General features: G+C 46.6%; 1 protein-coding gene across 1 annotated transcript in view; it reads right to left on the minus strand.

Annotated features, from left to right (window-relative positions):
* Window positions 1-584: 584 nt before the first annotated feature.
* The window catches only part of DNAH6 (dynein axonemal heavy chain 6), a 239,399-nt gene continuing 225,498 nt past the window's right edge, over window positions 585-14,485 (minus strand). Inside the window, exons 72-77 of the mRNA XM_078056370.1 lie at window positions 13,517-13,644; window positions 9,977-10,162; window positions 9,391-9,463; window positions 8,425-8,576; window positions 5,145-5,367; window positions 585-845 (exon numbers count right to left, since the gene is read on the minus strand). Of these exons, the coding sequence (XP_077912496.1) occupies window positions 742-845; window positions 5,145-5,367; window positions 8,425-8,576; window positions 9,391-9,463; window positions 9,977-10,162; window positions 13,517-13,644 (866 nt within the window). The 3' untranslated portion in view covers window positions 585-741. The remainder of the gene's footprint in view (window positions 846-5,144; window positions 5,368-8,424; window positions 8,577-9,390; window positions 9,464-9,976; window positions 10,163-13,516; window positions 13,645-14,485) is intronic.

Consider the following 14,485-nt stretch of genomic DNA (forward strand, 5'->3'; position numbering starts at 1 on the left):
TTTCCTCTTTTTTTTTTTTGGTGACTGCTCCATCTTAATGGTGGCCCAATAACCTCTGCTTTTGAGGTGGCAGGGGCTCAGGTGCACCTGGGGGGGACTTGGCTGCTTTTCACACAGGCTCGTCCTAAAGTGGAGGGGAAGTTCTGTACTTGGGCAGGACCAACCTGCACTTCCGTGAAGCACAGCAGCCTCTCCTAAGGACTGTAGTATAGCCCCATAGAGCGGGGGAACAGGCACCATGGGGTCGAGATCTTGCTATCTAGCTCATTTGCTCATCAGCCTCCCATGTGTCGGGCTCTGAGCCTTCATCTGGTCTAGAAATCGAAGCCCCTGGGGCCACGTGACTGCAGTGTACACCAGGCCTTTTATATCAGAGTGAGGAGGAAGGAAGCCCCTGTGGATAAGGCATTGCTGAGCTCTGACTCGCCCACGTTACTCCCCTCACTCCCCTCACTCCCCTCAAGTTATTGATGGGAAGCTGCCTGGCTCTCACCTGGGGGAGGGGGAGCAGGTTTAAGAGGTGAGTGTTGAACCCACTGCTTTCACATCAGAGCTTGAATGACCAACAGGAAGAAACACTCAAACACTTTATTTTAGATTAGAAGAGAAAAACCACACTTACTACCCTTAAGTCAGATCTGAAGTAAAGCTATTTTGCTCACATATAAGTTATGCAGACCTTTGTCCCCCATCAGGAAAGATCTCCGGCCTGGTTCTTTTTTAGCAGGAGGTGGCGACTTTTCACTCATTGAGCTGGCAGAGCAAAGCTGATCCCTTGGCAATCCAATAATCTTTGGAACGCTTGGAGGGTAAGAGGACAGTCACCACAAAGTTGGTTGAATGACCTAGTTAAGGATACAAGGACAAAAGAATAACCCCTTGATACAAAGAGCACTGTACTGGGAGTCAAGACACTTGGGTTTCAGACCTGACTCAGTCTCTAAAGATAATGGGCAACTAACCCTCTATGGATTTCAGTTTTATGCTCTATAAGATGAAGATGTTAGAACAAATGATCCTTTAGGACCTGTCCAGCTTCGACTTTGTATAATCTTGTAAAATATGTTTCAAATTCTCTGCAGGCTGACTGAGGGAACACTGGACTAGGATTCAGCCTTGAGCTTTTAGTGGGACTTGGGATACAGTTGGTAGGTCGGGCATCTGTTCATTTGTCCATCTGTCCGTCCGTCCATCCATCCATCCATCCATCCATCCATCCATCCTTTGTTTCACCCTGCAGTTAGGCACCAGGGCTCCTGAAATGACTAAACACAATTGCAGATATTTGGTCCTCAGCTCTGGGACATCTGAAGTAAGAGGTCACTTTTGCACTTTTTTCATCGTGGGCCTGTGTGAGGGGCCAGGACCAGTGTAAGAAGAAGAGCATTCGGCTCTCAAGATGGCACTGCATTCATAGCAAACCCCATCTATGTGGAAGTTGGGGAAGGTGGTGGTGTTGCCAGCAGAGAATGCCCGTATCTCCCCTTCCCTTCCCTTTGTGTGCCACGCCCTGCATGGTGCCTTGGCAGTGCTTGAGGGCCATTTTATAGTACAAACAGCATACACACACACACACACATTTAACTGTGAGTTTGATTCAGGATTCAGATAAGGTCCATGCCTTGCAATAGTGATGTGTCTTATTTTATTTTTGAGAGAGAGAGAGAGTGTGTGTGTGAGTGGGAGTGGGGGGAGAGGAAGAGAGACAATCCCAAGCAGGCTCTGCAACCAGCATGGAGCCTGACATGGGGCTTGATCCCTCAACCTTGAGATCACGACCTGAGCCAAAATCAAGAGTCAGATGCCCAACCCACTGAGCCACACAGGTGCTCCAGTGATGTGTCTCTCAAATTTCTTAAAATTGGTAGGTTCTCCCTCTGTTCCTTTTGCCACTCCCTTGTAATTGTTGAAACAACCAGACTATCCTATAAAGTTTCCCAGAGTCTGGATTTTTGCTGACAGCTTCCCTGTGGTGATTTTAAGCATGTTCCTCTATCCCTGTAAAGGGGTGGTGAGATCTAGAGGCATGATCACATTCAGGTTTGAGTTTTTTGGGACAAGAATACTTGAATAGGTGGTGTGTATTTTCATCAGGAAGTACCTTATGTCTGATTTTCTTTCTTTGTTGGGATGTTAGCAGCTGTTGATAATTATTACTTAGAGTCATTATTTCATTAGGGTTAATAATAATTTTAAAATTTAGTGATGATTAAGTGTAAAGTATCCATCAGTGATTTAATATTTGTATGTAGTATGACATAGGGTCTAAGTTTGGTATAACCAATTGTCTGAGCACCATTTGTGGAATAATTTCTCTCTTCCTGACCTATTTTATTTTATTTAAGATTTATTTATTTATTTGAGAGAAAGAGAGAGAGAGAGAGAGAGATAACACAAGCAGGGGGAGGGGCAGAGGGAGAGGGAGAAGCAGACTCCTGGCTGAGCAGGGGGCCTGATGTGGGACTTGATCCCAGGACCCCAAGATCATGACCTGAGCTGAAGGCAGACGCTTAACCCACTGAGCCACCCAGGCGCCCCTTCCTGACCAATTTTAAACCAATATACACAGTGTGTTTCTGTGGTCTGGGGTCTGTATCCAGTGCATTGATCTGCTTGTTGAGTCTTGTGCTAGCGCAATATCATTAAAAATTTTTTTTTTTAAAGATTTTATTTATTTGACAGAGAGAGAGCGACAGCGAGAGCAGGAACACAAGCAGGGGGAGTGGGAGAGGGAGAAGCAGGCTTCCCGGCAAGCAGGGAGCCCAATGTGGGGCTCGGTCCCAGGACCCTGGATCATGACCTGAGCCGAAGGCAGACGCTTAATGACTGAGCCACCCAGGCGCCCCTGCAATATCATTTTAATTACTACCTTTCCTTGGTTCCTCTTGCCAAGAAGACAGGGTTCCTGTTGGAATTTTAGCCAATAATAAGACAAATGACTCTTAAAAAAATGGGTAAAAGGGGGCGCCTGAGTGGCTCAGTCAGTTAGGTGTCTGCCTTCAGCTTGGGTCATGACCCCAGGGTCCTGGGATTGAGCCCCACGTAGGGCTCCCTGCTCAGTGGGGAGCCTGCTTCTTCCTCTGCCTCTGCCCCTCCCCCCTGCTTGTGCTCGCTCTCATGCTCGCTCTCTCTCTCAAATAAAATCTTTTTTAAAAAAATGGGTAAAAGACTTGAACAGACAGTTCATCAATGAAGATATAAATAAGTACCAGAAAAGATGGCTAACATCATTAGTCATTAGGGAAATGCAAAGTAAAACCACAAGAAGATACCACTATATTCTATCATTCCATCTATCTATCTATCTATCTATCTATCTATCTATCTATCTATCATCTAAAATTAAAAGGACTGGTCATCCTAAGTGGTAGTGAGGATGTGGAGGAACTGGAACCCTTACACACTGCTGGTGGGAGTGTTCAATGGTATGGCCACTTTGAAAACAGTTTGGCTGTTTCTTAAAAAGTTGAACCACGTACTTACCACATGATCCAGTCATTCCATACCTAGATAGTTATCCAAGGTAAATGAAAGCATATGTCCACATAGAAACTTGTACATATCATTATTAATTTTAATATGTTTTTAGATTTGTCATAGGAGGGGGAGATGAAGACATGATAGGAGTGTCTATTTTAGTCCTATTCCGTATGTTACTCTTTGAGAACATACTGTAATTGAAGATTTTATTAGAAAAATATTTATCAGTATCTATATTCTCTACTCAAATGAGAAAATGTTTTAGTTCTTTCTACCTTGCCCCTCTCCCATATTTCTATCATCTGGAAATTTAGTTTCAAGTTCTTAAAATCATTTTTATGGTCAAACTATTAAGATTTAAGTGTGTGTGTGTGTGTGTGTGTGTTTTAAATAGAGGGTCAGTGGTGATTAATTTAGAGCCACTGTATGTCCAAAAATAGGTTTACTACTCCTTCCCTTTTAGATGATAATTTGGTTGCATTTGTTGCAGTTCTATGGTTCAAAGTTGTTTTTCCTCAGCCTTTAAGGATGTTTGTCTCTTGAGGTGCCTGGGTGGCTCAGTTGGTTAAGCATCTGCTTGGCTCAGGTCATGATCCCAAGATCCTGGGATCGAGCCTCGCATCAGACTCCCTGTTCAGTGGGCAGCCTGCTTCTCCTTCTCCCTCTGCCGTTCCCCCTGCTTGTGCTCTCTGGCTCTCTCTGTCAAATAAATAAATAAAATCTTAAAAAAAAAAAGATGTTTGTCTATTTTCTTTTTATGTGCGCTGTGGATAAAGAGAGATGCTTGGTGTCAATCTGATTCTCATTCTTGGGAATTTTAGTTCCAGTGTATTCATATATTTATCTCTTTGCTTTGAGTATTTTCTTTATCTCTGATAGTCTTAAGTATTGCTTTGATATATCTTTTAAAATTTATTTCTTTGTTGTATGCTTTAAAAAAATCACTCCTACCACTTTGTGAGATCTTGTAATCTGGGGACTCAAGTGTTTCCTTCAGTTCTGGGAAATTATCAACCATTATTATCCCTCTTCCATTCTCTTTCTCCTTCCAGATTGCCTACTAGATAAATACTGGAAATTTTGGCTCCTTTCACAATGTCACTTTTTTTTTTTTTTAATTGCATTGTGCTGTATTGTGAGGGATTTCCTCAGCTCATTCCCTGCTCACTCTTTGGCGGTGTCCTAGCTGTGTGTGGGCAGATCATCAGCTTCTCTGTTGATGGGGCTTTCTACTTGGTTTCTTTTCTCAGGGCTGCATCTTAGTTTCAGGCCCACTCGGATTCCCCTTTTTGCAACATGGCATTCCATTTTTGGTTCATTTTCAAATCCGTTTTCTATGATGAGTCTCAGTGGCTTTGGTGGGAGAGAGATTTTCATGTCTACTCAGGTCATCATTTTGAAAATAAAAGTCACTGCTCAATAAGCTCTATTTTCTACTTATTAGACTAATAGAAGAAAGCATTAGTTTTATGATGTTAGTCCATACTCAGAGTTAAAAGAAAGAGAATTTATAACATTTATAAATTAGTATGTTATAAGTGGCCTCATTTTAAGCCTTGCTAATTGGCTTAAGATCTCTCCTTGCACAGTATAGCTTTTTTTTTTTTTTGGACTTTGTAGTTTGCGTTTTGTCATCATTTGGGCCAATCTTGGCACATCCTTACCTGTGGTTGAGAGTGTTCCTGCCCGGGCCCCTGTTTTATAAAGTGGGGAGTGGTAAAGTGTTGGGTTTGGCACATAATTTTGTTGAGGTTCAAAATGCACCACAGGCAGCATTGGATTCATCTGTCCTGGCAATGCGTCCTCTATCACCATCTCCGTATTGTCCCATCGAGAAGCATCCATGAACATTCCATGAACAAGAACACCATCCTCAGGAGAGGGCAACTGAAAGATGACGAGACGTTTTAAGGTGAGAAGAGGAGAGGGGGATTAGCTGTTGTGGGCCATTTCCTGAGTCCCACATCCTCACGAGTTAATTCTAAGAACCACTCTATAGATTGCTGTTATTACTCACATTTTAGAGAGGAGAATACCGAGGCTTGGAAAGGTAAAACGACTTGCTTCTCGGTTTGACACCAAATCTCATACTTCCCACAGTCCACCAGGACCTCTAATAAGGGATACCATTTATGGGCTTCAAATGATCTGGTATGATATTATGACTTTCTCCTTCTCACGGGAAGCAGATGGGATAGGAGGGCTGTAACTATCATGTTCTTTTTAGCAAGGTCTTTCGAGGGCCTGGGTGACCTCAAGATAGATTCTGTATCTGTAGTAACACTTGCAGAGCACCAGTGGAAAGTTCCTTTTTTGTCTTCAGAAATTATGCTAGATTTTTCATGTTCCTATTAAAGGGGGGAGAAAGAGAGACAGAAAGACCCTGCCCCTTAGTGACCCGTGATTGGACGCCGCTGCGGGAGCACAATTTTGGCCGGTTGTAGGCTTCTGTGTCGTCCTCCCTCAAACACTGAGCGCGTTTGGCCACTTGTGGAGCCAGTTATCTTTTGGATAATGGGAGCTTCACACCTGCAGGCAGTGACCAAGCTGTATGGACACGGGTAGTATCTTTTTATTGGGAATAAAAGAATGGTAAGCTCTTTTTGGCTGGTCTTCACTTCCTAGCGTCCCGAGCTTCGTCTCTTGGGCAGGCAGTGTGGGGCCTGCCTTCCTGTTGGGGGGCTGCTGCACCCGCTTGTGCACGTTTGCCTTACTACAGGCTGCCCTTGCCGGGCCATGGGTGGGAGCCATTTGGGCAGCCACCCAGAGGGACTGTGTTTTCCTAAACCGCACAAAGGTGGCAAACGGGAGGACAGTGGCCCTGCTTGTACGTAGCGGAACGAAAGCTGTGTGAGCACAGTCTCTTGCAGACATTCACTGGGAGGACCAGGAGTTGGGCCCACCATACGACCTGCCATCTCCATAGAAGGCAGAGATCTAAAGCACTGTCATGGCTCAGTGCCCATGATCCAAGGTGGAGGTGTGCTGTGGGTTGGGGCACGGTGGAGGGACAGAGGTCCTGGTGGTCAGTGTAAGCTTCCGTCTGTCAGCCTCCTGGGGCAGGTACAAATGTGCCAGGCCCAGAGCAGGGCCAGCGTTCTGGAAGGCCTTGGCGAGAACTTTTATGTGGGTGCCTTTCCGAGGCCTCAGTTATTCCTGATGTGGGCCTGGGACACCCTCCTGCCTAAGAAGGGGCTCAAAATAATGAGGAGTGCAACTCTCAGTTTATTTTCTTTTTACTTTAAAAAGGATTTTGATGCTAAAACAAATTTCCTTAAAAATGTAACCCTTTTTATTGTCATTTTAAATACAGATAATTGGGGCGCCTGGGTGGCTCAGTTGTTAAGCGTCTGCTTTCGGCTCAGGTCGTGATCCCAGGGTCCTGGGATCGAGCCCCGCATCGGGCTCCCTGCTCAGCGGGGAGCCTGCTTCTCCCTCTCCCATTCCCCCTGCTTGTGTTCCCTCTCTCACTGTCTCTCTGTCAAATAAATAAATAAAATCTTAAAAAAAACCCAGATAATTAAGAGGTATGGGATATTATAGTATTTCATAAGTAAGCCATGAATATTGGATCAGTTTGGTCTTTGTAAGTTTTTGCTCATGAGAACAAAGAGTAGATCAATCAGATCTGAGTGGGGTGGATACTGATAGAATTATCCAGGAGCAATTTCTACTAACTGATGCCAGGATATGTTAAGGAAAGTTTAGTAAAGCCATTCACCACAACTATGCTGATTGAGGAGTGAACACTTTCTTGGAAAAAACAATCTGGAGCAGATGTTTGATTTTGTGGCACGTGTAGAAAATTATATTTATACAGCTCACTAGTGTGGGTAGGTGCTTGGAGGCAGAGCTCCAGTGCCCCATCGATACCCCCTCAGCACACTGAAGCTGGGCAGCTCAGATTGGCAGCGGTGGTGCTCATCCCTGGCTGTACACTGGAATCACCAGGGGAGCTTTGGAAAATAATGGTGCCTAATGAAATTGCAGTGATTCTGATGTAACTGGGGTGTAGTCTGGGCACTGGGATTTTTGAAAAGCTCCACAGGTGATTCTAACCTTCAGTCAAGGTTGAGAATCACTGATACTCTAGAGCTGTGGTTCTCAAACTTTAGTGGGCTAAGAACCCCAGGTAGGACTGTCACAGTACAGATTTCTGGGTTCCAGCGCAGGGTTTCTGATTCAGTAGATCTGGAATGGGTCCTTGGAATTTGCATTTCTAGTAAGTTCCCAGGTGATGCCCATGCTCCTGGTATTGGAACCACACTTTGAGAACTTCTGCTCTAGAGGGAGTAAACTATGTAGGCAAGGAGTTTAAACTGCTTCCTTAGTGCATTCCTATTAATTACGTCATGTATTTATGGTTATATAATGTATGATATATTGGTATATTCCTTCTGCTAGGAGGCAGTTGAATGAACAGCAAATAAATTCAGCCTATAATAATAATTTATTGCGGGAGCATTATGCGCTGGTTATTTTTACTGCATTACAACTCTGAGGTTAGCAGCAGCAGCCCCATTTTACAGATGAGAACACTGCGATGCAGACATATGAGTCATTGCCCTAGCACACACAGCTGGCAAAGGGGAAAGTCAGAATTTAAACTCAGGCCTGCCTGATTCTGAAACCTTTGTTTTTAACATCTGGCTAAAGTCCTGATATTTAACCCTTTTCTCCATAAGAAGGAGAAAGTTGCCATAGGAATCTAAAGAAATAAAGTGTTACTTTAAAAAATATCTCTATAAATCAGACTAATTTAGGCAGTTCCATCTAGGCATTGCTAGACTGGGGAGTTTGTCTGAGGGGTGTGAATCTTGTCCTGCTTCTCGTGCTCCTTCGTGTGGGAGGCAGTAGGGGAGTGGGGCAGGGGAGGTTGGCTGAGACCTCAAATGGCAGAGGGACAGAGCTGCTTTGCTGTAACAGTAGTCAGGGGGACAATACCTCCAAGTCCATGGGCAATTCTTGTCCAAACTGCACTGTCTTGGCAGCTTCTATAACTGCAGCTTGATCCCGGTAGGTAGGAATCATGTTGTATTTGAAACTCAGCTCATCTATAGGCAAATTGTATTTCCGAGCATGATTTTGAAGAGTTCCTATAAATACGAAAACCAGAAAGCTGGGTCCTCGGAACAACACTGCCGTTTCTCGAACACGGCCTCCGCTTGCCTCCATCAGTTTGAGAGCCTCCTCTCCACTGAGAAGTCTCAACCACTAATGCCTTATTCTGTATTAGTTCATCAGCTGGGAAGCCTGCGGTGATGTTGGGAGGGGTGGAGCCATGGCGGGGCTGGGAAGAGAGGGAGGAAGGCCAAGTCTCAAGGGCACTGCTCTGCAGTGAGGGAGACAGACCAGTGCAGGAGTTCCAGAGCCCCATCTCCCTAACTTCAGAGTCCTGCTCAGCTTGTCTTGTATGGGCTGTTAATAAGGGATTCAGGATGAGACAGATTAAGGGCTGGGCCCTCTAGCTGGAGTCCTTGAGGGCTGATGGAAGGACAGAAGGAGTATTTTTTAGAGGGAAGGAAGCTGCGCTGAGGTGGGGCCAGAGCAGGGGGTGAGCAGGTGGTGCCTTTAAGCACGGGTCGCATGGGTCGCATGGGTCGCACGGGTCGCACTGGTCGCACGGGTCGCACAGGGACTGGGGAGTGCTGTGGACCTTCACAGCAGCAGTGCACTCGCGTGCACAACGGAGAGGGTCTGGGATTAAGTTGTAGGGGAGCGGCTGCTATTTCTGTCATCCTTTCCCCTGGCAAGTGAAGAAGAGCAGGGCCTCACCGAACTGCCCTACAACCAACAGTCCACGGTTAGGTCATTGGCAGCCAGGCCTTTCCCCCGGTTCCTAGAAACCCAGCATGTAACAAATCACGGTCTTTTCGGTGGGATTTTTCTTGGGAAATCACGGTTTGTTACCTGTTAGAAATCCTTGAGGAAAGAAGAAACCGGAGATCCAGAAGGACTTAGGCTGCCCCCTTTTGAGCCACAACTAAAGGAGAAACATTACATCATCATGTATTGTTTTTCTGAAATGGAGTTTGTTATTTAAATCAAAGTCATATTCTGGAGGGCCTCTCAGGAGACAGAATCTCAACCAGCCTGAGTTAGTCACCAGCCCCGTTCTCACTGCCTGTCTGTCCCCCCTTCCTCACCCAACAGCCTGACCATAAATCCAGAAGCTGGTTATTACAGGGGGTGTGGAAGAGGGGAGACCACAGCAAGGTCACACCTGGCAGTTTGGACCCATGTCAGATTGGTTCTGTACCTCACGGTGGGGTCCTATGAACTAGATCTGAAACTAAAATGGGATGTGGGGATAAGGGCCAAGGGCAAAGTACATTATAATGAGCATGACTTCCAAATTGATGCCATTCGGGAAGTTTCTGTTTCTTTGGGCTCGGATGATCCCTCAATGGTTGCTAGTGTTTCAGTTTGCTAGGGCTTCCTAAGGACCTTAAGGCCTACCGTGTTCATCAAACCCCAAAGAAGTGAATTTTCTTACGTCCACAAACGCAGTCCTCAGGATGAGGTCTTTGACCCATGATCCTAGTGGCTTCAGGGATGGGTAGGCTGTGCTGGACCACAGAGAAGGAACCTGGTTGTTGAGGAAACTGTTATACACCTTCTCCATTTCTTCAGACATCACCACTAAGCCGGCGATGGCTTTGTTGAGTGTTTCCAGAGAAGTCTGAAAGAACAAGAATGGGGAGATACCTTTCACAGATGTAATTATCAAGTGTGAGTGCCACTCATTTGAGGCAGCTGGTACTGCCTTGGGCTGAAGGGCCCACTTGCTGGGTTCCATCCTCTCGGTACACGGTCTGCTGGGCCAGACCCTCCAGTCTTTCATCCATTTTTACAACATGTGACCATAGGGGTGGAAGAGCTGGGTGGGGGTGCGGGGGGTTCAGGTGGTTAATAGCAGAATCCAATGAAGTGGAAAGAGGGGAAGGAGGAGAAATATCCCCTGAAGCCTCGAGAAGTGGTTTCAAGAACTGCCACTGAACAGCTTTCCTTCAGGCTAAAGGAAAAATGGGCCTGACGGTTAGTTATTTGGGAAGCATGGGGGTGGTGGTGGCAACTACCTCAGGCCTCCGGGGAGCTCTGCCCCGGGGCTGCCCATGGCCTCTGAGGTTAGAGCAGAGAGGGAAGATTCTTAGATGAGACCAATCTTTCAGCTGGTACCAGAGAGTCTCCTTGAACTGGAAACACTTCCTTAGGACATCCCCTCACCCTCCCCTCGCCACCACAAAAGTCAGAGGCTGGTAGCAGCCTCAGGAAGCCCAGGGCAGTATGGGTTAAAGAGGAAGGCTGGTGTGGGATTGGTAGGGCCTGCACAGGTTCCAGTTTTGTGAAAACTACTGCTATCTACTGGGAAGATATTACAGAAAGACGTTGGAGGCCAAATTTATCTGGATTTAAAAACAAAATAAGGTCCAGGACCATATAGTTCTGGAGATAGGCCATATGTGGATGAACAAGGTTAGTCAGCCTTCCCTTCCCTCATAGGGTTATCCCCCTCAGCAACCCCCCCCCACACCCCGTCTCTCTTCACAAGAGGCAGTAGTATGAAAAAGAAGAGTTTTAGTTAGATCTGCCCTTGGGACATTAGGAGCCCTTGGTAGTGTTGGAAAGCAAGGGGGCTCTCAGCCACAGCCGAGGCGGTATTCTACCTTAGATACCGAAAATGGAAAAAGAAGCAGAAGACTTATGTAAAATGCTGGGAGAATGCTTAAGTTATGGGGGGGGGGGGAGGTTAGGCAGCTAGGGTCTTCTAGGTCTGCTTAAAATAGAGGTCACTTTGCGGCCGATTCTCCCAGAGAAGAATGTTCAGTGGGAGAAAGTGTACTTCAAGATGTTCTTCTCTATGGCTAGAAGCCTGACTAACAGGCTGGCCTCATCTCCCCCAGGAACCTCCTGGCTCACAGTTCCGTCACTAGAGGGAGGAGAATGGGCTCCCCGGGGTGCTGCCACCTTCCTTGGCCTTTCTTATTGCCGCCGCGGTGCTGCCTTCCTATTCCCTGGGTGAAATGAAGGTGAGGCTGGGCCAGAGTCAGGATGGGGGGGCGGTGAGGGGCCACCACCTCTCCCTCAGACAGGAGTGCCCTGCCGTGATTCCCGACTGCCTTGCAGGCTGCTTCTTCCTGGACTCTGCCCTCTTCTTCCTGTAGGTGAATCCCTCCATTACTGGGAGACGGTAACATTTGACCAGAAGTGGCCACAAGGAGACTTGAGAGCCACACTTATTCATTCGCCCATTCAAATAGTCACAAAGATTTAGGATGTGTCAGGGACTAGGGAAACAAAGATGGCTAATATACTAGTTTCCTTCTCTTCAAGAAGTTCATTGACTCATGGGGGAGCCCTCCTCATGGAGGGGAAATTACAAAGTAATGTGGCAGGTACTGTGATAGACACAGACACCTGAAATGATGGAGTGCTGAGGAGGGGCTCCTAAGTTATCTGATGGTGGAGGGATGGGCTGGTGTGTCAGGAAGACTTTTTGGAGGAAGTGACATTTGGATTTGTCCATCTTCAAGTAGGTGAAAGGTCATGATGTGGAGGAGGCCAGACATGAGCAGCATCCATGTTCGTCCTCTGAACAACAGTCCTCCCTTCATTTTAGCTGGGCATACAGCAATCCAATATAGAGACTGTATTTCCCACCACCCTTGCAGCTGGGGTATGGCCATGTGACCAAATTTTGGCTAATGGGGTACAGGAAAAAAATGATGTATGCAATTTCTGGGTCACATTTTTATGAGCTTTCTCTCAGCCCTCTCTTTCCCCTGTCCCCCTGGCTGGCAAAAGGGGACAATAGAAGCAGCCACCTTAGGCCCAGAGATGCAGGCTAGCTGTTGAGACTGGAAGAGCCAACCCTCCAGCTGGGGACCCTAGATGAGCTCACAGAGCAAGATGAACTACCTGCCCTATAGGGCTTCTTCTGGGCTGTTACCTGAGAGGGAAGTGAATTTTTACCTTGTTTTGGTCATTGTATTTGGAGGTCTTTATCACAGCAGCTTAATCTCTATCTTGGCTCTTTCAGTGTAGAAGGAGATAAGCCCTGGGCTGGCCACGTGGCCTGTGACACTGGTATACAGCTGTCTAGATCCCCAGTCCCAAGGTGAGGACTTCACATATTCAGCTGACCGGTGCCCCCCTAACCCACAAGCCTAAGTATTGCCAGCCAACCAGCAACATCGGGAGACTGCTTTTCTAATAGGAGACAGTCTTTGGCTTTAAAAGATTTACACCAGTTGTCCTCCCCAATCTTACCACCGAGCCTTGACTTTGTGCTAGGTATTTGGTCCTTGCTGGGCAGCAAAATCTTTCCGGGTAATATTCAGTATTTGGTCTCTAAAAGTTTTTGTGTTTCCCTTATCAAAGTTTTGCACAGAGAAACCAGGGAGGCCTTTAGCCATCATTACAAATTCAAGGCCATCCAGAAAGTGTTCCGGAACATAGGCAAAGTCTCCCAATAGTTGTCCTCAAATTTTAGTGGCAGTGAAATCATCTGGGGGAGTTTATTTAAAATTCATAATCCCAGGAATTTCTCAAGGAATTCTAACTCAGTAGGTCTGGAGTGGGATCAGGGAATCTACATTTTGAACATGCCACATGGCAGATTCTAACGCGAGCATTTTGTGGCCCAACTTGGAGAAACTCTGGTTTTTATAGTCGTCATAAAGACTGTGTTATTATATGCAAACCAGACATCAGGAACATGCACTGAATCTCTCTTAATTCAGTGCTTCGGTCCTTGATCAAATGTCTAGAGTCAATGCTCATTCCAGGGGTGTAAGTTAGGATAACGAGGACACTGGGATCTGTAACGTCACAGACTGATGGAGGCCTTATTAGAGAAGGGGAACAGACTCGTTGGATGGGGGTCAATTCCATTTTAGCCAAGTTGTGTTGGCAGAGTTGTTAGCATATCCAAACGGAAATGCTGAAGTGGTGGGAACCGGACGATTCTTCCGAGGCTACGCTTCTCTACAAAGCTTTGCTGCCCATCAGCAATGCGGGCAGTGAGCGCTCATACGTGTATTAACTTCAGTAGCTTGTTAAAGCGGTCCACTTCTTGTCCGAGCATGGTAGTCAAGGAGTTAAGGCGTCCTTGAGGATCCCTGATGAAAAGGCTCTCCGATGCACTCTCCATTTCTAGTGTTTCTGAAACACACACAGCTGATTCCTCAGATTGATCATCATGGATGGCTGTCCTCCTAACACTGCTATCGTCATGCACTTAGCTTAACTCTTACAAAGCCGATGACTTCTGCACCTGGGCCGGGGCTGAATGGGAGTCAGGCCCCGCACAGACCTCAGTGGCAAAAGGCCATCAGGACAAGCGGTTACCTGGCAGGTGAGGGCCATCCCTGGGACCAGAGGTGCCAGCGACCCTGAATTTTCTCTGCCATGCAGGCATGTAAGCCGCCCTCTTCCCTGCACACGTGCACTGCATTTCAGAGACGAGGGGGTGGGTGGGGGGAGAATGAGGGATGAGGCAGGTGTAGCATTTATCTCGTTCCTGAGCATTATTCAAAGGGACTGACTCAGTTATTAGGCCCATGGTTCAGGCTGGATCGAAAGTTCTGCTCTTCCTTTTCCCTACAGTCTAGCAACTGGAGGCTCATAGAAGCGATACAAAAATGAAGGACCAGCATTTTGCCTGCATGTCTGAGTGAAGTGTTAGTGAGTGGCTCTGAAGTCCATATACTGAATTCCTTCTGAATTTGCATTTTCACTGCTCTAGAAAAATCACACAGCGGTGTGGGTGAGTCTAGTCTCGGGTCATCCCCGGTGCTGTGCTCATACGTCCCGGGTCCCCTATCAGCCCCTGAGGGGCTATTCCAAACCCTCAGGTCTCTTACTGAACCAGTCACATCCCTGTCCCCTTTGCCTTAGCAGATGGCATTGCTTATTTCACGCTGAAAGTATAAGCTGTATTAAGCTCAGAGAGAAAAATCTCCTAGGTGTCAGTGGAACTCTGTGAACCAAGTACACAGTCTTC

The sequence above is a fragment of the Halichoerus grypus genome, chromosome 10 (assembly GCF_964656455.1).
Source record: "Halichoerus grypus chromosome 10, mHalGry1.hap1.1, whole genome shotgun sequence".
NCBI lineage: Eukaryota > Metazoa > Chordata > Mammalia > Carnivora > Phocidae > Halichoerus > Halichoerus grypus.